This window comes from Hyla sarda, chromosome 1 (genome assembly GCF_029499605.1).
Source record: "Hyla sarda isolate aHylSar1 chromosome 1, aHylSar1.hap1, whole genome shotgun sequence".
NCBI lineage: Eukaryota > Metazoa > Chordata > Amphibia > Anura > Hylidae > Hyla > Hyla sarda.
This window is the reverse complement of record NC_079189.1, coordinates 138,021,565-138,043,658: the sequence shown is the minus strand read 5'-3', so window position 1 is coordinate 138,043,658 and position 22,094 is coordinate 138,021,565. Positions and strand designations below refer to the sequence as shown.

Here is a 22,094-nt window from a genome sequence, read left to right as displayed (position 1 = left end):
GGCTATATGAGAGGTACAGCTATATGAGGGGGATGGCTATATGAAAGGTACAGCTATATGAGGGGGATGGCTATATGAGAGGTACAGCTATATGAGGGGGATGGCTATATGAGAGGTACAGCTATAGGAGGGGGATGGCTATATGAATTTCATATGGCCATTCCTCTCATATAGCTCTTCCCCCTCATATAGCCATTCTCCCTACTATAGCCATTCCCCTCCATGCCATGTTCATTGATTTGTATATGAAATGGGGAGGAATAAACTTAATTCCTTCTCCCCATTTCATGTACCTGGCCTGCACACTGTTGCTCCACCCATGCGGCTGCACCATAGAACGCTGGGAGGAAGAGGCTTTTTATATCACTTCCTCCCAGCGCTAGGCACTGCTGGGAGGAGCCACGCCGGCTGCTGCACAATGCCACTGCCAATCACCTGGGGCTTGAAAAGAAATCCAGTTATGAAGATTATAGTCTGAAATTCAGTACAACTTTTTAAACTCAATGGGGGAGATTTATCAAAACCTGTCCAGAGGAAAAGTTGCTGAGTTGTCCATAGCAACCAATCAGATCGCTCCTTTCATTTTTAAAAATAAAGGCCTCTAAAAATAATAGTGATCTGATTGGTTGCTATGGGCAACTCAGCAACTTTTCCTCTAGACCAATTATGATAAATCTCCCCCTATACAGTATTTTGCAGTATTTTTAGACAAAGAAAACAGTGCAAATCTCTCCACTTCTGATTTGGTCTAAACGTACTGAATTAAAGGGGTACTCCGGTGAAAAACTTTTTTCTTTTAAATCAACTGGTGCCAGAAAGTTAAACAGATTTGTAAATTACTTCTATTAAAAAATCTTAATCCTTCCTGTACTTATTAGCTGCTGAATACTAAAGTGTAAATTCTTTTCCGTTTGAAACACAGAGCTGTCTGCTGACATCACGAGCACAGTGCTCTCTGCTGACATATCTGTCCATTTTAGGAACTGTCCAGAACAGCATATGTTTGCTATGGGGATTTCCTTTTACGCTGGCAGTTCCTAAAGTGGACAGAGATGTCAGCAGAGAGCACTGTGCTCAAGATGTCAGCAGACAGCTCTGTGTTTCAAACGGAAAATAATTTACACTGTAGTATTCAGCAGCTAATAAGTACAGGAAGAATTAAGATTTTTTAATAGAAGTAATTTACAAATCTGTTTAAATTTCTGGCACCAGTTGATTAAAAAAAAATAAAAAAAAAATTTCACCGGAGTACCCCTTTAATACTGACCAAATTTCTAAGTGGGAACCAGTCTAAACTCTTCTAGCATCATTATCATCCCCAATTACTTGTGACCACAAATGTGTTTGAGAAACCACAAACAACCTGGAGTCATGAAGAGTAACATGCCAGATGCTATGAGACTTCAGTGTTCACAAGAGACGTTTCAGTCATTAGCAGTGGTTCTGAAAATTACCATTGAATATTTAGTATGCCTATGAATTATTAACTGGATCACACTACATTGCAGATCCAGATGCCAAAAAAAGTTAACCATGTGCGGCTGCCCATAGACTTGAAACATCCAGGTGGTGAGCAGTTAACTCTGCACAGCTGTTCTAAAATGGCCCCATAGAGTATGACGCGGCATGAAGATTGTACGGCTGCCTGAGCAAAGAGCTGGATGTCAGTGAGCACTGTGTATATAGCCCAGCAGGAAGTACTCCATGCTTCCTGGCTAGGGGACTGTGTGATTGCCTATGTCGGGTATCCTTCAGCTTTGCAGGGATTGTCTAAGGGCGGTAATTCCCCTTTAACTGGGGCTACTATGTCAGCCCCAATTAAAGGGAAAATCAGCAATAATAAAAAACAAAAAGTATCTATCTATCTATCTATCTATCTATCTAGCAACAGAAGAATGCAGCAGCACACCTTGTCCCCCGCAGCTCTTCTCCCCGTCCTACGCAGCTCTACACCCCGTCCCCCGCATCTCTACTCCCCGTCCCCCGCAGCTCTTCTCCCCGTCCTACGCAGCTCTACACCCCGTCCCCCGCAGCTCTTCTCCCCGTCCTACGCAGCTCTAGACCCCGTCCCCCGCAGCTCTTCTCCCCGTCCTACGCAGCTCTACACCCCGTCCCCCGCAGCTCTACTCCCCGTCCCCTGTGAACGCTCAGGGACTTATTCTTTGTCTATCTATCTAACTATCTATCTAGACAAAAAAGCATAGAAGCAGCACATCTAAGTAACAATGAATAGTTGCAGGGGGTGCACACAAGTATTGGATCCTGGCAAACTAATTTCAGCTTGATACTTGTGGATAAATGCAGCACACCGAACAGCAGGAAAATCCAATTCAGTGGAGTTTATTGCATGGTGTATAAAACAGATGTTACGCCGAGCGCCCCGGGTCCCCGCTCCTCCCCGGAGCGCTCGCCACATCCTCGCTACTGCAGCGCCCCAGTCAGATCCACTGACCGGGTGCGCTGCGATACCGCCTCCAGCCGGGATGCAATTCGCGATGCGGGTGGCGCCCGCTCGCGATGCGCACCCCGGCTCCCGTACCTGACTCGCTCTCCGTCGGTCCTGTCCCGGCGCGCGCAGCCTCGCTCCCTAGGGCGCGCGCGCGCCGGGTCTCTGCGATTTAAAGGGCCACTGCGCCACTGATTGGCGCAGTGGTTCTAATTAGTGTGTTCACCTGTGCACTCCCTATGTATACCTCACTTCCCCTGCACTCCCTCGCCGGATCTTGTTGCCATCGTGCCAGTGAAAGCGTTCCCTTGTGTGTTCCTAGCCTGTGTTCCAGACCTCCTGCCGTTGCCCCTGACTACGATCCTTGCTGCCTGCCCCGACCTTCTGCTACGTCCGACCTTGCTCTTGTCTACTCCCTTGTACCGCGCCTATCTTCAGCAGTCAGAGAGGTTGAGCCGTTGCTAGTGGATACGACCTGGTTACTACCGCCGCTGCAAGACCATCCCGCTTTGCGGCGGGCTCTGGTGAAAACCAGTAGTAACTTAGAACCGGTCCACTAGGACGGTCCACGCCAATCCCTCTCTGGCACAGAGGATCCACCTCCTGCCAGCCGTATCGTGACAACAGATACAACGTTTCAGTGACCTCACGCCACTGAATTGGATTTTCCTGCTGTTCGGTGTGCTGCATTTATCTACAAGTATCTATCTATCTATGTATAAAGTAGGCCCGTTCCCCTATATGTACCCCACATATAGTAATGACCAGGGATGCAGGGTCGGGTCTGCGTCATAACAGGGAGATGCCTGCTGCTATCAGCAGCTGACATTTGCCTACAATAACAGATTGCTCCAATGTCCGTCATTCAACTGCTTGCCACAGTGTATGGTGCGGGCTCCTGACTCGAGCCCGCTCCATACCCGATGGCCCTCTACTGATTCTTGTAGCAGGGGACCGCTGCTAATAGCGATACACGGCGATCGCCATGGCCGGCTATAAACCCTTTAGATCGCTGCTGTCAAAGCTGACAGCGGCGTCTAATGGGTGCTTTAAACACTCCCAGGTGGTCCAATGGGGTGGATTCCCCCCCCCCCCCCACAGCGCGGTTGCTGGGCTGCGCAATTGCTAGATGGCTGCATCCTGGTGTCTGTGGCTGTTCATTTGATTGACCCTGGCTAAGCAGGCTCAATCAAATGATCGCAGAGCACACAGATCAATGGAGTTCTATAGAACTCCATTGATCGGTATGAGGAATCTAATGATTCCTCCTAAAAGTAATACACTAATAAAGTACAAAAAAAAAAAACATCCATTAACCCCTTCCATAAAAGTTAAAATCACCCTCCTTTTCCCATTTTTTATATAAAAAATATGAAAAAAATAATAAAAATAAATGTATTTGGTATCGCCACGTGCGTAATTGTCCCAACTGTAAAAAAATTTAAAAAATTCGGATCCTGCTGTGTGAACAGCGTAAAAGCAAAGAAATTTAAAACGCAAAAATTGCTGATTTTGGTCACATCACATCTCAAAAAAAGTGATAACATGTAACAAAAACTATATAAAAAAAGGGGCAGGGCAATGCATTTTCGGTTTCAGTTTTCGGCCGAGCACAGCCTAAATTTTTGGTTTCGGCCTAAAATTTCCCTTTCGGTGTATGCCTAGTAATGACCGTAGCAAAAATGGGCACAGTTTTAAGCATTATTATTGGGTCACTTTGTACTATTAAAACATATACTTGTAACACAATTTCTTTTTTTTATAAGTGAACAAGAATATGCTTTATAGCTTTCAAATCAGCATGTACTAAAAAATCTGAATAAATGTCATGTCAGGAAGGGGGTAATTAGCCCAGTCTGGAAGTAGTTAAAGGAAATCTGTCATTAGTGTCACCCACACTAACTTCTTGGTACAGGTAAGTAACACGGGTGACACTGTTGATAACAGTACTTACCTATCCCGGATCCATGATCCCATTTTCCTGTTATCTTACTTATTTAGGCAGCGCTCGATGCACAGCAAGAGCATGCTGATGTGATCACTGCTGCAAGCTTGGGGAAGCAGCAGTTGCGCTGTGGATTGGACTTTTTACAGCAAATCCCACTGGTTCTTGACTTGCTTTAGATCTGTGGAGAATTTAGAGGGCAACTTAAAGGCCATCTGTGGCTGAAGACAACTGGGACCCCCCACGATCTCCTGCACGGGGCCACGGCTCTGCCGAAGCTCTACCATGCAGGAGGCGTGACGGACTCGGCCTACACGCCTCCTCCATGTAGTTCTATAGGAGAGGGGGAGAGGCAGCGTTCGTGCCTCCCCACCATTCCCAGAGAACTCTATAGGGAGGGGGCGTACCGTTGACCTCTCTAGGTCGACGCTACGCGCATTAGCGCTCACACTGAGCACTAATTCGGGGGCCCCGTTCAGGAGATCAAACACTTATAGCCTACCCATCACATCACACTGTCTCCACCATCTTTCCATCTTCTTATAGTGCATAACAGTGCCATCTCTTTCCCAGGTAAGCAACACACATACAACCAGCCACGTAAAAGAAAACAAAATTAATCAGAGAAGATCACCTTCTTTTATTGTTTCCATTTTAAAAGTCGCATGCCCATTAAAGGCACTTTAGGCAGTGAACAGGGGTCAGCATGGGCGCTCTGCATCTACGCGGCACTATATTGAGCAAGCTGTATTGCACTTTGTGTTCTAATACCTTTCTGTCAGCATTTATGTTAATAGAAACAGTCATTCTGTTCACCCACACTAAACCAATATGCCGGGTTATAGTGTGGGTGAACAGGAGACCGATGAGGGGTCACTGACTAATATACGTATCTTCAGTATATTCATTGTCTGTGACTCCACGTCCTAGTGACGTGGAGTCGCTGGTCATGTGAGCGCATGCACCCACTGAGCGCTCACGTGACCAGTGATAATTAATATTCAAATTGAGCCCCACCTCCAGCACGCAATTCAGAGAACATAGAAGCAGATCTTCGGTGGGACATATCTCCAGACTGAAGGTATGTATATTAGTCAGTGACCCCTCATCGGAACTCTTAATTATCAAAACTATAACCCAGTATATTAGGTTTAGTGTGCGTGAACAGGATGACCATTTTCCTTTAACAGCAATGTGTGTTCTTTTGTGTGGTCAGGACAGATAATGCTAGTCTTTGCTCCCCATGTTCATCCATATTGCCTTTAGCTGGGTCACTGGTTATCTTTTCATGGCTGCTTATCCAGCCTCCGGACTATCCTGCGTTGACACCTTTCATAAATGTTTCTCTTCCGTCCACACCCAGGGAGATTAGCTACAGTGCCATGGGTTGCAAACTTCTTGATAATGTTGCACACTGTGGACAAAGGCAAATCTAGATCTCTGCTGATGGACTTGTAAGCTTGAGATTGTTGATATTTTTCCACAATTTTGGTTCTCAAGTCCTCAGACAGTCCTCTTCTCCTCTTTCTGTTGTCCATGCTTAGTGTAGCACACACAGACACACAGTGCAAAGACTAAGTGAACTTCTCTCATTTTTATCTGCTTTCAGGTGTGATTTTTATATTGCCCACACCTGTTACTTGCCCAAGGTGAGTTTATTGCAGCATCACATGCTTGAAACAATCTTATTTATCCACAATTTTGAAAGGGTGCCAATAATTTTGTCCAGCCCATTTTTGGAGTTTGGTGTGACATTATGTCCAATTTGCTTTTTTTCCTCCCTTTTTTTAGTTTAGTTCCAATACACACAAAGGGAATAAACATGTGTTACTGCAATCCTTTTCTGTGAGAAATGCTTAATTTTTTGGAAAAATTTCAAGGGTGCTAACATTTACGGCCATGACTGTACATATAATGGTATTATCTACATTATATAAAAAGTTTTTTTTAAAGGGGTACTCCGCACCCCTAGACATCTTATCCCCTATCCAAAGGATAGGGAATAAGATGTCAGATCGCCGGGATCTCGGCAGCAGCACCCACCTGTACGGCTTCCACCTCACACCGGCAATGCTGGAGGCTTCGGATCCCGACCACAATGGCGGACGAGCCTGACGTCACAACTCCGCCCCGTGTGATGTCACGCCCCGCCCCCTTAATGCAAGTCTATGGGAGGTCAGTCACGCCCCCTCCCATATATATAAGATAAGATGTCTAGGGGTGCGGAGTACCCCTCAAGAGCCATTGCAACAAATAATGTTATTCCCACTGCCTGTCAGTATTTTTCATGTTTGGTTGAGCAGTGTATAGATGAAATATTCTGCCTACCCAAGTCTTTCCCGCAATAAAATACTATTAAAGTCCATCTGTGGCTGAAAACTACTCATCCCCTATCCACAGGATAGGGGATAAGTGTCTGATCGCGGGCGTCTGACCACTGGAACCCCCTGTGATCAGCTACATGGGGCCACAGCATGATGTTGTGGATGACACGCCTCCTTCATGTAGTTCTATGTAGGAGGCGGGGAGGCAGCGTTCTCTAGGTCGACGCTATGCACACTAGCACTCTCACTGAGTGCTAATGCGGGGGCCCTGATTAGGAGATCGCAGGGGGTCCCAGCGGTCGGACCCCCCACAATCAAACACCTATCATGTGGATAGGGGTTAAAGGGGTGCTCTGGTGAAAACCTTTTTTCTTTTAAATCAACTGGTGGCAGAAAGTTAAACATATTTGTAAATTACTTCTATTAAAAAATCTAAATCCTTCCAGTACTTATTAGCTGCTGAATGCTACAGAGGAAATTCCTTTCTTTTTGGAACACTGATGACATCACGAACACAGTGCTCTCTGCTGACATCTCTGTCCATTTTAGCAACCATGCATAGCAGATGTATAGCAAATGTTTGCTAAGGGCAGCATGGTGGCTCAGTGGTTAGCACTGATGCCTTGCAGTGCTGGGGACTTGGGTTCAAATCCCGCTAAGGACAACAATAAATAAAGCATTATTATTATAATAACGTGAGCAGAGAGAACTGTGGTTGTGATGTCATCAGAGAGCATTCCAAAAAGAAAATAATTTCCTCTGTAGTATTCAGCAGCTAATAAGTACAGGAAGGATTAAGATTTTTTAATAGAAGTAATTTACAAATATGTTTAACTTTCTGCCACCAGTTGATTTAAAAGAAAAAAGGTTTTCACTGGAGTACCCCTTTAAGTGTTATAACGCTGCAGATGTCCTTTAACCAAGCTCTTGTTTGCTGCACTTCTCTCCTGATGTTAAACAGTTAAGTCACTAGACAGCAAATTATGCAGCTTGGTAATTATGTTGTCTCTCTTGTTAAGAAAGTAATGATGTTAATATTTGCATGAATTATCCTCCTGAACAACATGCTTGACTGTAGATGTTAAGAAAAATAAATATAATTTAGTATTTGTAAGTGCCATACAAAATTATGAGGGAAGATTATCAAAGCCTGTGCAGAGGAACAGAGAAGCAGTTGTCCATAGCAACCAATCATAATTTTTTTAGGGCCTCTGAAAAATTAAAGCTGGAATCTGATTGGTTGCTGTGGGCAACTGCACCTCTGTTCCTTTGCACAAGCTTTAAAGGGGTACTCCAGTGCCCCAGTGTTTGGAACATTTCTTTCTGAACACTGGGTGCGGGCTGAGGGGGTCGTGACGTCACGGCCACGCCCCTTGTGACGTCACCACACACCCTCATTGCAAGTCTATGGGATGTGACGTCACAAGGGTGTGGTCATGACACCACAGCCTGCAACCAGCATTCAGAACAAAATGTTCCAAACGCTAGCGCAGTGGAGTACCTCTTTGATAAATCTCCTCATTATGTGTATTAATAACAACTAATTTAATTATGAGAAATAGTTTTTAAATATACAATTTCATAAGTAATTGCCTAAATATGTTTAGCTAAACAAAAAATTTCAAACATGTAAATCCTGTGGTACTGACCAAATTGTAGACTGTGGCCTATAGCAAAGGGGAAAGAAAGACATCATAATGTCACCTTATTACTCCTAGACTGCCTCTGTCACCTAACAGTTCTGGCTTTGGGCCCCGCCTGAAAGTGGTCCCCTGGTTTTTACTCTTTAACTTCTTTACAGGGATATTGACTTTGCTGGAGGGGCCACCAGGTTGCTACCTCGAGAGATAGGCCTGGTGTAGGCAGGAGCTTGCTTTGCAGGCCAAGAGATGTAAGTGGAATGCATCATGGTGTCAGACAAGGGAGCGATCCAGGAGCAGACAAAGGTCTGGGCCAGTAAAGTACAGTTTAACCCCTTAAGGACCCAGCCATTTTACACCTCAGGACCCGGCCATTTTTGCACATCTGACCACTGTCACTTTAAACATTAATAACTCTGGAATGCTTTTAGTTATCAATCTGATTCCGAGATTGTTTTTTCGTGACATATTCTACTTTAACATAGTGGTAAAATTTTGTGGTATCTTGCATCCTTTCTTGGTGAAAAATCCCAAAATTTGATGAAAAATTAGAAAATTTTGCATTTTTCTAACGTTGAAGCTCTCTGCTTGTAAGGAAAATGGATATTCCAAATAATTTTTTTTATTCACATATACAATATGTCTATTTTATGTTTGCATCATAAAATTGACGAGTTTTTACTTTTGGAAGACACCAGAGGGCTTCAAAGTTCAGCAGCAATTTTCCAATTTTTCACAAAATTTCCAAAATCACAATTTTTCATGGACCAGTTCAGGTTTGAAGTGGATTTGAAGGGTCTTCATATTAGAAATACCCCACAAATAACCCCATTATAAAAACTGCACCCCCAAAGTATTCAAAATGACATTCAGTCCGCGTTTTAACCCTTTAGGTGTTTCACAGGAATAACAGCAAAGTGAAGGAGAAAATTCACAATCTCCATTTTTTACACTCGCATGTTCTTGTAGACCCAATTTTTCAATTTTTACAAGGGGAAAAAGGAGAAAATGTATACTTATATTTGTAGCCCAATTTCTCTTGAGTAAGCATATACCTCATATGTCTATGTAAAGTGTTCGGCGGGCGCAGTAGAGGGCTCAGAAGCGAAGGAGCGACAAGGGGATTTTGGAGAGTAAGTTTTTTTTAAATGGTTTTTGGGGGGCATGTTACATTTAGGAAGCCCCTATGGTGCCAGAACAGCAAAAATCCCCCACATGGCATTCCATTTTGGAAACTAGACCCCTTGAGGTACATAACAAGGAATAAAGTGAGCCTTAATACCCCACAGGGGTTTCACGACTTTTGCATATGTAAAAAAGATAAAAATAAAATTTCACTAAAATGTGTGTTTCCCCCCAAATTTCAAATTTTTGCAAGGGTTAATAGCAGAAAATACCCCCAACCATTGTAACCACATCTCTTCTGAGTATGGAGGTACCCCATAAGTTGACCTGAAGTGCACTACGGGCGAACTACAATGCTCAGAAGAGAAGGAGTCATATTTGGCTTTTTGAGAGCAAATTTTGCTCAGGGGGCATGTCGCATTTAGGAAGCCCATATGGTGCCAGGACAGCAAAATAACCCCCACATGGCATACCATTTTGGAAACTAGACCCCTTGAGGAACGTAACAAGGCGTAAAGTGAGCATTTACCCCCCACTGGTGTCTGTCATATCTTTGGAACAGTGGGCTGCACAACATTTTTAATTTGCACAGCCCACTCTTCCAAAGATCTGTCAGACACCTGTGGGGTGTAAATTCTCACTGCACCCCTCATTACATTCCGTGAGGGGTGTAGTTTCCGAAATGGGGTCACATGTGTTTTTTTTTTTTTTTTTTGCATTTTTCAAAACCGCTGTAACAATCAGACACCCCTGTGCAAATCACCTCAAATGTACATGGCGCACTCTCCCTTCTGGGCCTTGTTGTGCGCCCCCAGAGCACTTTGCGCCCACATATGTGGTATCTCCGTACTCGGGAGAAATTGCGTTACAAATTTTGGGGGGCTTTTTTCCCCTTTACCTCTTGTCAAAATGAAAAGTATAGGGCAACACCAGCATGTTAGTGTAAAAAGTTTATTTTTTTACACTAACATGCTGGTGTAGACCCCAACTTCACCTTTTCATAAGGGGTGAAAGGAGAAAAAGACCCCCAAGATTTGTTAGTCAATTTCTCCCGAGTACGGCGATACCCCATATGTGGCCCTAAACTGTTGCCTTGAAATACGACAGGGCTCCGAATTGAGAGCGCCATGTGCATTTGAGGCCTGAATTAGGGATTTGCATAGTGGTGGACATAGGGGTATTCTACGCCAGTGATTCCCAAACAGAGTGCCTCCAGCTGTTGCAAAACTCCCAGCATGCCTGGACAGTCAACGGCTGTCCGGCAATACTGGGAGTTGTTGTTTTGCAACAGCTGGAGGCTCCATTTTGGAAAGAGTGGCGTACCAGGCGTTTTTCATTTTTATTGGGGAGGGAGGGGGGCTGTGTAGGGGTATGTGTATATGTAGTGTTTTTTACTTTTTATTTTATTTTGTGTTAGTGTAGTGTAGTGTTTTTAGGGTACAGTCACACGAGCCGGGGATTACAGCGAGTTTCCCGCTGCGAGTTTGAGCTGCCGCGCAAAATTTGCTGCATTGCAAACTTGCAGCCCGATACTCACTGTAAGCCCCTGCCCATGTGAATGTACCCTGTATATTCACAGGGGGGGGGACCTCCAGATGTTGCAAAACTACTACTCCCAGCATGCCTGAGAATGTTAGGGAGTTGTGGTTTTGCAACAGCTGGAGGCACATGGGTTGGGAAACACTGAGTTAGGAAACAATGTTTCCCAACCAGTGTGCCTCCAGCTGTTGCAAAACCACAACTCCCAAACAATCTCAGGCATGCTGGGAGTAGTAGTTCGGCAACATCTTTAGAGCCAGATGTTGCCGAACTACAACTCCCAGCATGCTTGGAGTTGTAGTTTTGCAACATCTGGAGGACTACAGTTTGCAGACCACTAATACAGTGGTTCCCAATCTGTGCCCTTCCAGATGTTGCAAAACTAGAACTCCCAGTATGCCAAAACTGTCCAGGCATGCTGGGAGTTGTAGTTCTGCAACATCTGAAGGGCCAGATGTTACAGAACTACAACTCCCAGCATGCCTGGACAGTAAGGACATGCTGAGGATGTGTAGTTTTGCAACATCTGGAAGGGCACAGTGGTCCAAAAACTGTGGACCTCCAGATGTTGCAAAACTGCAACTCCCAGCATGCCCAGACGCCAAGGGCTGTCTGGGCATGCTGGGAGTTGTAGTTTACAGGGTCCTATTACAGCAATGCATGTCGCTTTACGGCGACGTGCATTGCTGTAAAGGGCCCGACCGCGGCTGAAGATATACTCACCTGTCGCCGCCGCCGCCGTCTTCATCGTCTGGATCCGGGTCTTCAGAGACGAGGTAAGTACCGGGGCCGGTCCCCAGCACTCCCCCGTTCCACGCCGCGTCCTCCGGTCTTCCTCCGGTCCTCTCCGGACTTCAAGGGGCCGGGCAGGACGGGAGGAAGTAACCGCCCCCCCTCCTGCGATTGGTCGGTTAACTAACCGACGGATCGCAGGGAATAGGAGGAGGTGTCAGGCTTGCCACCTCGCTCCTATTCTTTAGCATGGTCCTGGCTGTCTGTGACAGCCGGGATCATGCGAAATTACCGGGTGATCGGGTCCCAGAGACCCGATCAGCCCGGTATCGCCGCAGATCGCAAGGGCGATTTCCCTTGCGATTTGCGGCGATCACCGACATGGGGGGCCTACGTGGCCCCCCTCGGCGTTTGCCCTGGATGCCTGCGAACGGCAGAGACCGGAAAACGCCAGGACGTACGGGGACGTCCTGGGTCCTTAAAGCCCAGGGTGCGGGGACGTCCCCGTACGTCCTGGGTCCTTAAGAGGTTAAAGGGGTACTCTGCTGAAAAACTTTTTTTTTTTTTTTTTAAATCAACTGGTGCCAGAAAGTTAAACAAATTTGTAAATTACTTCTATTAAAAAATCTTAATCCTTCCTGTACTTATTAGCTGCTGAATACTACTGCGTAAATTCTTTTCTTTTGAAACACAGAACTGTCTGCTGACATCACGAGCACAGTGCTCTCTGCTGACATCTCTGTCCATTTTATGAACTGTTCAGGGTAAAAGGAAATCCCCATAGCAAACATATGCTGTTCTGGACAGTTCATAAAATGGACAGAGATGTCAGCAGAAAGCACTGTGCTCATGATGTCAGCAGAGAGCTCTGTGTTTCAAACGGAAAATAATTTCCACTGTAGTATTCAGCAGCTAATAAGTACAGGAAGGATTAAGATTTTTTTAATAGAAGTAATTTACAAATCTGTTTAACTTTCAGGCACCAGTTGATTTAAAAAGAAAAAGTTTTTCACCGGAGTACCCCTTTAATTCAATGGACTGGCAACCTTTTAGGGCATCACAGGTTCAGTAGTCAAGGGGCAATCTAAGGTAAGACACAAGAATACAGCAGGGTCAGGAAACAAGCTGAGGTCATACACAGTGACAGATGAACATACACTGGAACACCTTTAGTGGAACACTAGCCAGTTAAGAGACCTTTGAGTGGACGTGGCAAAGCTGTATTATTTAGCTGGTAACTGACAGTAATTGGCAGAGTAAAGATATGGGTTTGGGAACTTGTCCTTTAAGAGTAGTGTTGAGCGGCATAGGCCATCTTCGAATTTGCGATATTTCGCGAATATATGGACGAATATTCGTCATATATTCGCTAAATTCGCATATTGGTAATATTCGCGTAAATTTTCGCATATTCGCAAATTAGCATATGCGAAAATTCGTACGCCAGTCTCACAAAGTAGTATTAGAGCCTTCTTTTCACCACACAAGCTGGAAGCAGAGAGGGATGATCACTGTGATGTGTACTGTAATGAAAAAAAACAAGTATTCATTGCGAATATATAGTGCAATATTCGCGAATAAAATTCAAATTGCGAATATTTGCAAGCAACACTATTTAAGAGGCAGAAGGGTAGTGTGTTCTCTTTAAAGACAGAGACAGGAGTATCAACTGCAGTCTGAGCATGGCAGTGGGAGGGAGAAGAATATACACTGCTCAAACAAATAAAGGGAACACTTAAACAACACAATGTAACTCCAAGTCAATCACACTTCTGTGAAATCACACTGTCCACTCAGGAAGCAACACTGATTGACAATCAATTTAACATGCTGTTGTGCAAATGGAACAGACAACATGTGGAAATTATAGGCAAGTCACCCCCAATAAAGTGGTTCTGCAGGTGGTGACCACAGACCACTTCTCAGTCACTATGCTTCCTGGCTGATGTTTTGGCCACTTATGAATGCTGGTGGTTCACTCTAGTGGTAGCATGAGATGGAGTCTACAACCCACAGTAGTGGCTCAGGTAGTGCAGCTCATCCAGGATGGCACATCAATGCAAGCTGTGGCAAGATGGTTTGCTGTGTCTCTCAGTGTAGTGTCCAGAACATGGAGGCGCTACCAGGACACATGCCAGTACATCAGGAGACGTGGAGGAGGCTGTAGGAGGGCAACAACCCAGCAGCAGGACCGCACACCCCGCTTTTGTGCAAGGAGGAGCAGGAGGAGCACTGCCTGAGCCCTGCAAAATGACCTCCAGCAAGCCACAAATTTGCACGTGTCTACTCAAATGGTCAGAAACAGACTCCATGAGGGTGGTATGAGAGCCCAACATCCACAGGTGGGGGTTGTGCTTACAGCCCAACACTGTGCAAGACGTTTGGTATTTGCCAGAGAACACCAAGATTGGCAAATTCGCCACTGGCACCCTGCACTCTTCACAGATTAAATCAGGTTCACACTGAGCACATGTGACAGATGTGACAGAGTCTGGAGACGCCGTGGAGAATGTTCTACTGCCTGCAACATCCTCCAGCATGACTGGTTTGGTGGTGGGTCAGTAGTGGTGTGGGGTGACATTTCTTTGGGGGGCCGCACGGCCCTCCATGTGCTTGCCAGAGGTAGCCTGACTGCCATTAGATACCGAGATGAGATCCTCAGACCCCTTGTGAGACCATATGCTGGTGCGGTTGGCCCTAGGTTCCTCCTAATGCAACACAATGCTAGACCTCATGTGGCTGGAGTGTGTCAGCAGTTCTTGCAAGAGGAAGGCATTGATGCTATGGACTGGCCCGCCTGTTCCCTAGACCTGAATCCGATTGAGCACATCTGGGACATCATGTCTCGCTCCATCCACCAACGCCACGTTGCACCACAGACTGTCCAGGAGTTGTCATCAGGAGCATGCCCAGGCGTTGTAGGGAGGTCATACGGGCAAGTGGGGGGCCACACACACTACTGAGCCTCATTTTGACTTGTTTTAAGGACATTACATCAAAGTTGGATCAGCCTGTAGTGTGTTTTTCCACTTTGATTTTGAGTGTGACTCCATATCCAGACCTCCATGGGTTGATACATTTGATTCCATTGATAATTTTTGTGTGATTTTGTTTTCAGCAAATTCAACTATGTAAAGATGAAAGTATTTCATACGATTAGTTCATTCAGATCTAGGGTGTGTTATCTTAGTGTTCGCTTTATTTTTTTGAGCAGTGTAGTTGTGCCCAGAGTGAAAGACTATCATTGCGTGTGATAATATAAGACTAGGTTCATACCATAGTAGAGAGTTTGGAACAAAGCCTAAAATTCCTTGTTTGTGCCCTTTGCTCAACAGTTAAGTGGTGAGGCTGTGAAGTGTTTGGCTGCTGAGGACAGACATAAACGCCTTAATGGATTCTGTGCACTGAAGGCTTCAGAGTAGGTGAACATGTCTATATATGTATCGGTGGGTACAGGGGGTTAGAGATGTCACAATAATGCAACCCTCGGGGGGAAAACACATTAGTGAACCAGAGGTCACCACAGGACAGAAGCAGTAGTGGACCTCATTTATCAAAAATGCTTAAAAAAAATATATTTGTGCTCAGCTGTTATTTCTTAAACTGTTAAACCCAATAAAAAGAAAGATGAGTTCTGATTGGTTGCCACGGACAACAATGACAGTTCTTTTAGGCTACATTCACACTGTAAAATTAAAACCAAAAACTGCAGTAAAATATGTATAAAAAGCTGTATTTTTGTATTTAATAGTGTAATTCCATTAATGTCTATGGAAAAGTGTCTGTTAGCAGTAAGATGGAAGTGTTATCACAGGGCTAGGATGTTTAGATTTATTTATTTTTATCATTTTAACTGCAATAGTGACTTGCATTTTACAATCTAAACCAATCATTTTTTTTTTAAATATTCTTTTAAAAGATGTCCTTATTGTTATAACATGGATCAATTTTCTTATTTTTTTTTTTCTAAATCAAAAGTAATTTATAATATAAAACATAATACTGTATATTGACTTAAAGGGGTTTCTCAACTGTATGGTTGTGGAGGTTTGACCACTGGAACTCAAGGCCTACAGAAACAGCTGACTGCTGTACTTGGCAGTTTCTGTGGCTCCCATAGAGAATGCACATGTAAGTCCCACCGCTTCTCTCTAAGGTGAGACATGCATCCCCCTTTCTTGAGGGCCCCAGTTTTTGGTTCCCCCCCCCCCCCACCTCAGTATTTTGTTATGTGCATCTATGTATACCCTATTCCTTGATACATATTTTAATGTCTGTGTCTACATAGTTGCAAGCAGTATATAGGAAACTACTATAACAATTTATTTTACCAATAAAAAAGACAACAGTACAAACAAAGTATTGTCCTTGCCAGCAAATCATTGTTAATTGATCATTGCCATCACTATTGTGTAGCTTATGTGCATGGTTTGGCTTTTTTTTTGCAGTTTGAGAGGCTGAATCTTGCTCTTCAAAGAACAATTGCAAGACACAAGACGATTTATAGCACCAACAGGTAAGCTACAATTACACATTGATATTTATTTTAGGAATAAAGGAATTTTAGGTACAGACCTTTACCGGGCACCTGCTGTTCTCTAGTGTTTTTGTTGTAGACAGGCAGGATAAAAATAGACCTGGTTAAGTCCTCTTAATTCTCCGAATGATGACTTGTCTTTCAAAACCATCTGAGCTAAAACTAATCATATTAAAAAGGGCCAGCTTGTCAAGCGCATGCACTATTTTACAGCTGCTTCAACCATTCGCCATACTCTATAAACATTATTGTGGATCTAATGAATCATAATGTACGCGATGGAATGTTTTGTATGCAAAGCTCTAGAGTATGTGTTGGAATGGGTTAAAGAGTTGTTAACTTGAGCTATGCAAAAAGGGAATGTTTTCTTTACTTGACTTTTGTGTAGGATACATATGTATTGTTTAACCCCTTAGGGACTCAGCCTATTTTCACCTTAAAGGGGTACTCTGGCCCTAATACATCTTATTCTCTATCCAAAGGATAGGGGATAAGATGTCTGATCGCGGGGGTCCCACCACTGGGAACCCCCTGAATCTGTCATTCAGCACCCGCCACGCCCCCTGCCATTGACGTGCATTGAGGGGGCGGGGCGTGATGTCACACAGGGGGCATGACGTCACAATACTCCAGCCCCATGGTCATCACGCTGCACACTCAGAGCCTCCAGTGCTGCGGAGAGCTCACAAAGGTGGGTGCTGAATGACAGATTGCGGGGGTCCGCAGCAGCGGAACCCCCGCGATCAGACATTTTCGTTTTTTCCTCCTTCCCTTGTAAAAATCGTAACGCTTTTAATTTTGCACCTGCAGACCCATATAAGGGCTTGTTTTTGCATCACCAATTGTACTTATATAGGTTTTTTTTTATTTTAATACTTAAAAAAATTATAAATACATGCACCAGAATTAGTGTGTTTAAAATAGGTATCTTCTGACCCCCATAACTTCTTTATTTTTCTGTGTACGGGGCGGTATGATGGCAAATTTTTTGCGCTGTCGTCTTTAGTGTTTATTGGTATTTTTGTTTTGATTAGACTTTTTAATCCCTTTTTATTAATATTTTTATTGTATATGAAGTGACCAAAAATGCACAATTTTGGACTTTGGTACTTTTTTTACGTGTACGCCATTGACCGTATGGATTAGCTAACCTTATATTTTAATAGGTCGGACATTTATGCATGCGGGGATACCACATATGATTATTTTTATTCTTTATTACATTATTTTATTTAAAAAATGGGAAAAGGGGGAGGGGGTAATTTCTAATTTTAATAGGGAAGGGGTTAATGAACTCTTATAAAAAAAAATATTTTACACTTTTTTTTATTAGCGCCCTCAGGGGGCTAAAACATGCAATCTTCTGATTGCATACACTGATCAGTGCTCTGCCATTGCATAGCATTGATCAGTGTAACGGGTGCTCTGCTGCTCTAGCCTGCTGCGCAGGCATGGAGCAGTAGATCGCCAATCGGACGACGGTGAGGCAGGTAAGCACCCTCCCATCGCCCGGTAAGCTGATCGGGACATCGCAATTTTGTCGCGATAGTCCCAATCAGCTCCGCTGAGCTGCCGGGATCCTTTTACTTTCGCTTTAGACACCGTGATCAACTTTGATTGTGGCATCTAAAGGGTTCATGCTGGGCATCGGCCCGATCGGCTGTGCCCAGCATTAGCCGTGGGTCCTGGCTGCCCGTAACAAATGGGACCCACCGGGTTTAACCCGTTCTCTGACGGTGAGAACGGTTTAACCTGTTGGGGATGGAGGCCGTACCTGTACGCCCTCTGCCCACTCCCTTTATATAACGAGGGGCCACACCATCATAGCTGGTTGTCTAATAACGGGCGGGACCCGTGGCTAATAACGCACGGCACTGATCGCGGTGCCGCGCGCTATTAACCCTTTAGATGCGGCGTTCAACTTTAACTATCTAAAATGAAAGTAAACTGCTCCCGGCTAACTCAGTGGGCTGTTCAGGATCACCGTGGCAAAATTGCGTCTTCCCGAACAGCTGTAGGACAGCAGGAGGGTCCCCTACCTTTCTCCTCACTGTCCGATTGCAGAATGACTGCTCAGTGCCTGAGATCCAGACATGAGCAGTCAAGCGGCAGAATCATTGATCAATGGTTTCCTATGAGAGACCCCTATGGGAGCTATAACACTGCAAAAAAAAAAAAAGTGGAAAAAATAAAGTGAAGATCATTTAACCCCTTCTCTAATAAAAGTTTGAATCACCCCCCTTTTCCCATTTAAAAAAAAAAAAAACTGTGTAAATAAAAATAAACATGTGTGGTATCTCCGCGTGTGTAAATGTCCGAATTATAAAAATATATTGTTAATTAAACTGCACAGTCAATGGTGTACACGCAAACAAATTCCAAAGTCCAAAATAGTGCATTTTTGGTCACTTTTTATATCATGAAAAAATGAATAGAAAGCGATCAAAAATTCAGATCAATACAAATATGGTACCGCTAAAAACTTCAGATCATGGCGTAAAATATGAGCCCTCATATCACCTGTTTGCAGAAAAATAAAAAAGTTATAGGGGTCAGAAGATAACAATTTTAAACTTATACATGTTCCTGCATGTAGTTATGATTTTTTCCAGAAGTACGACAAAATCAAACCTATATAAGTAGAGTATCATTTTTATCATATGGACCTACAGAATAAAGATATGGTGTCATTTTTACCTTAAAATGTACTGCGTAGAAATGGAAACCACCAAAATTTACTACATTTTGTTTCTTCTTAAATTTTGTCGCACAATGATTTTATTTTTCTGTTTCGCGATAGGCTTTTGGGTAAAATGACTGATGTCATTACAAAGAATTGGTGGCGCAAAAAAATAAGCTATGATATGGATTTTTAGGTGCAAAATTGAAAGGGTTATGATTTTTAAAAGGTAAGGAGGAAAAACCGAAAGTGCAAAAACAAACAAAACCTCCATCCCCAAGGGGTTAAACCCGTTAAACTGGTCCAGGGCGTACAGGTACGCCGTGAGTCCTTAAGGTTCGGGGATGCAGGCCGTATGCCCTGTGTCCCCAAGAGGTAAAGTATTATTAGATATATGAACTATTGAAGTTTTCCTTTTTATTGAATTTGACACTTCAGAAAATTAAAAAGCCCAACAGTCCTGATTCCTATTAGGTGACTAACAAAGTAATCTGCCTACCGGTTCACACGAATGTCCACATCTTTGATGTTATCACACATAGGAATTGAAGGTGCCAGGAGAAACTGATGCACAATGTTGATTAAGATCACTGACTGAATTAAAGAGCTGTTCAGAAGTCTAGATACATTAGTGTAAGAATACAATGACCATTCAAATGTATCCTAAAAGCATTCAAACCTTGCAACAAACCTTGCAATATCATGTGTGTCCTTTTGTTGTACTTGAAAGATCCATTCAAAAAAAAAATGTATCTTAAAGTGTACCTGTTGTCAACAAAAAAGGTAGATAATAACATTATTTGTATATTTGTAATATACATTGGTTAAAAAATGTGCATATTTTTTGGGTGAAATTTTTTTGCTATTGCATGTGTGTCTCTATGAGGAGTCCAAATTCAGGAAGTGGGGGATGGACAAGAAGGGCTCTGTGCAGGCTCCTGGCTTGTCAATCATCCTTAGGTGTTAGCCCGTAGCATGTCACAGAGCCTAAGTACACAGAGCCCTGCTTGTCCACCCTCATTTTCTGTATTTGGTCTCCTCATAGAGACAGACAGGCAATAGCTGCAGGTACAAAAATATACATATTTTTTTTTTACCAATGTATATTACAAATATATATTACAAATATACATATGATTTACATTATATAAAAAAAATTGTCGACAACAGGTACACTTTAAGAATTTCATATTGTCAAATGCCCAACCGATGCACACATTTTTTGAGGGGGGGGGTCAATATTTTTTATATTAAGATGCTCTTAATTATATCAAAAAATATCAAATAAAGTATTAATAATATCTTATGGATTGTAAGGTTTATACAGGTAAACTAGGTAAAAAGTCTCCATCCCACTTAGGCATCGTTTTCTGGCCTTCAATTATATTTTAAGCTGATTATCACTTATCACTAATTCATCTTATATAATCTTATGTTGTAGTGATAACACTTTTTGACTGAATATGTAAAACTATAAGAATATAACAGATTTGGGGCTTTTCTTAAGAATCGTCCACTTCTTAATATGGAGAGCAGTCAGCTTCACACCATGCTGAGAGCAGAAACTATGTCCATAGACTGCCAAGGGAATGCAGTTGGCAGTGGGGCAAGAACTTTCTCCAGGAAGAATTGAACTATTTATTATGTTTTTTTTAAGAGGACATCTTTGATCATCAAAGAGAAAAGCAGTAAGAACTTTTATAATGTCCCTCAAATTAGGTTTCTCAATTTCCTTTAATTTGGTGGAAATCTGTGTTTGTTTGTTGAAGCCATGTTTTGCTACTAGATATTAATTGTATTGCTCATAAGCAAACAATGAGCTAGCATTTGCCATAGATTGTGGTCCACTAATAGGTAGTTTTAGGTCTACTGTAGCTAGGCTCCTACAGTGAGTGAGCCTTCGCTATTTGTCTTTATGTATACATCTTATTTTGAGTTTTTACATCACTTTCTCTGATGGATTTAATTAATTAATTATTTAATTTAAAATAAAATACTTTATTTTCCTTATTTTTGTTCTATATTAAACCCAGGCATACATATTATATGTTCGATTAAACCCAGTAAATAAACATAACTGAGCCCTAGAGGAATATGCCACGTACACTCCTAATGCTTTTAAATGCATATTTATGTTAAACCCAGGTACAAATATATGTACGATTAAACCCAAAAAATACACGTAACTGAGCCTTAAAATGATATGTTGCATTCACTGTCAACACTTTTTGTAATGCACAGTTATGTTAAACCCAGGTAGAAATACTGCATATTGAATTTACCCCAGAAAATACACATGGCTTGTCTTTAGTTTTGTTAAACCTCGTTTAAAATGCTGCATGCTTGATTTAACCCAGAAAATACACGTAACATTTCCTTACGTAGCTATTCCATGTTCACTCTCGACACTTTCAAATGTGTACAGTAGTTATGTCAAACCCAGGTAGACATACAATATGTTCGATTATACCCAGAAAATACACCTAAACACATAAACACACAAAGTGGGGTTTAGTGTGGAGTGGAGTTTACATTGTGGGTTTTGATTTCCGACAGGTATTTTCCCAAGGTATTTACTAAGGTTTCCCTACATTTTGCACTTTTCCCTACGATTTGCTTTTTTTTTTACAACTGTATTGATCTTTCGGGTTTTTCCCAGATCAAATCCACCATGTTTTCTGTGGAAACCTTAGTAAATATGTTGGAATTTTTAAAAACTGTCTGGGCCATGCCCCTTTTGTCAGGTCCACGCCCACTTTCTTACATGACTACACCACTTTTTGGGTTTTTTCTTGTAAAATGGAAGGTTTTGTTTTTTTTGGTCAAAAATTGTGTTGCATGGAACGTGCGACACGATTTGGGGGCAAAACCCAACAAAAAGAGTCGGGATCATGTTAGTAAATAAACCACAATATGGCAGAAAGTACACATAAAATGTACATTCCACCTTCACAACACTTTTGTGTTGAAATTTGTGTGAAAATACAGGTCAGCCTAATGCTTTGCTCAGCTTTCTAGGTATTGTAATGTGATTGCTTTTATGAGCTTCATCAGCCTCTTAAACCTACCTTTATGCTGTGTCCTCACTGGCCTGGGAGCTGTATGTCACATAATGTTAGCAATGAT

General features: G+C 42.9%; 1 protein-coding gene across 1 annotated transcript in view; it reads left to right on the top strand.

Moving 5' to 3' along the window:
- The window catches only part of GUCY1A1 (guanylate cyclase 1 soluble subunit alpha 1), a 63,209-nt gene that overhangs the window by 8,424 nt on the left and 32,691 nt on the right, over positions 1–22,094 (top strand). Inside the window, exon 2 of the mRNA XM_056562119.1 lies at positions 16,200–16,267. Within this exon, the coding sequence (XP_056418094.1) occupies positions 16,200–16,267 (68 nt within the window). The remainder of the gene's footprint in view (positions 1–16,199; positions 16,268–22,094) is intronic.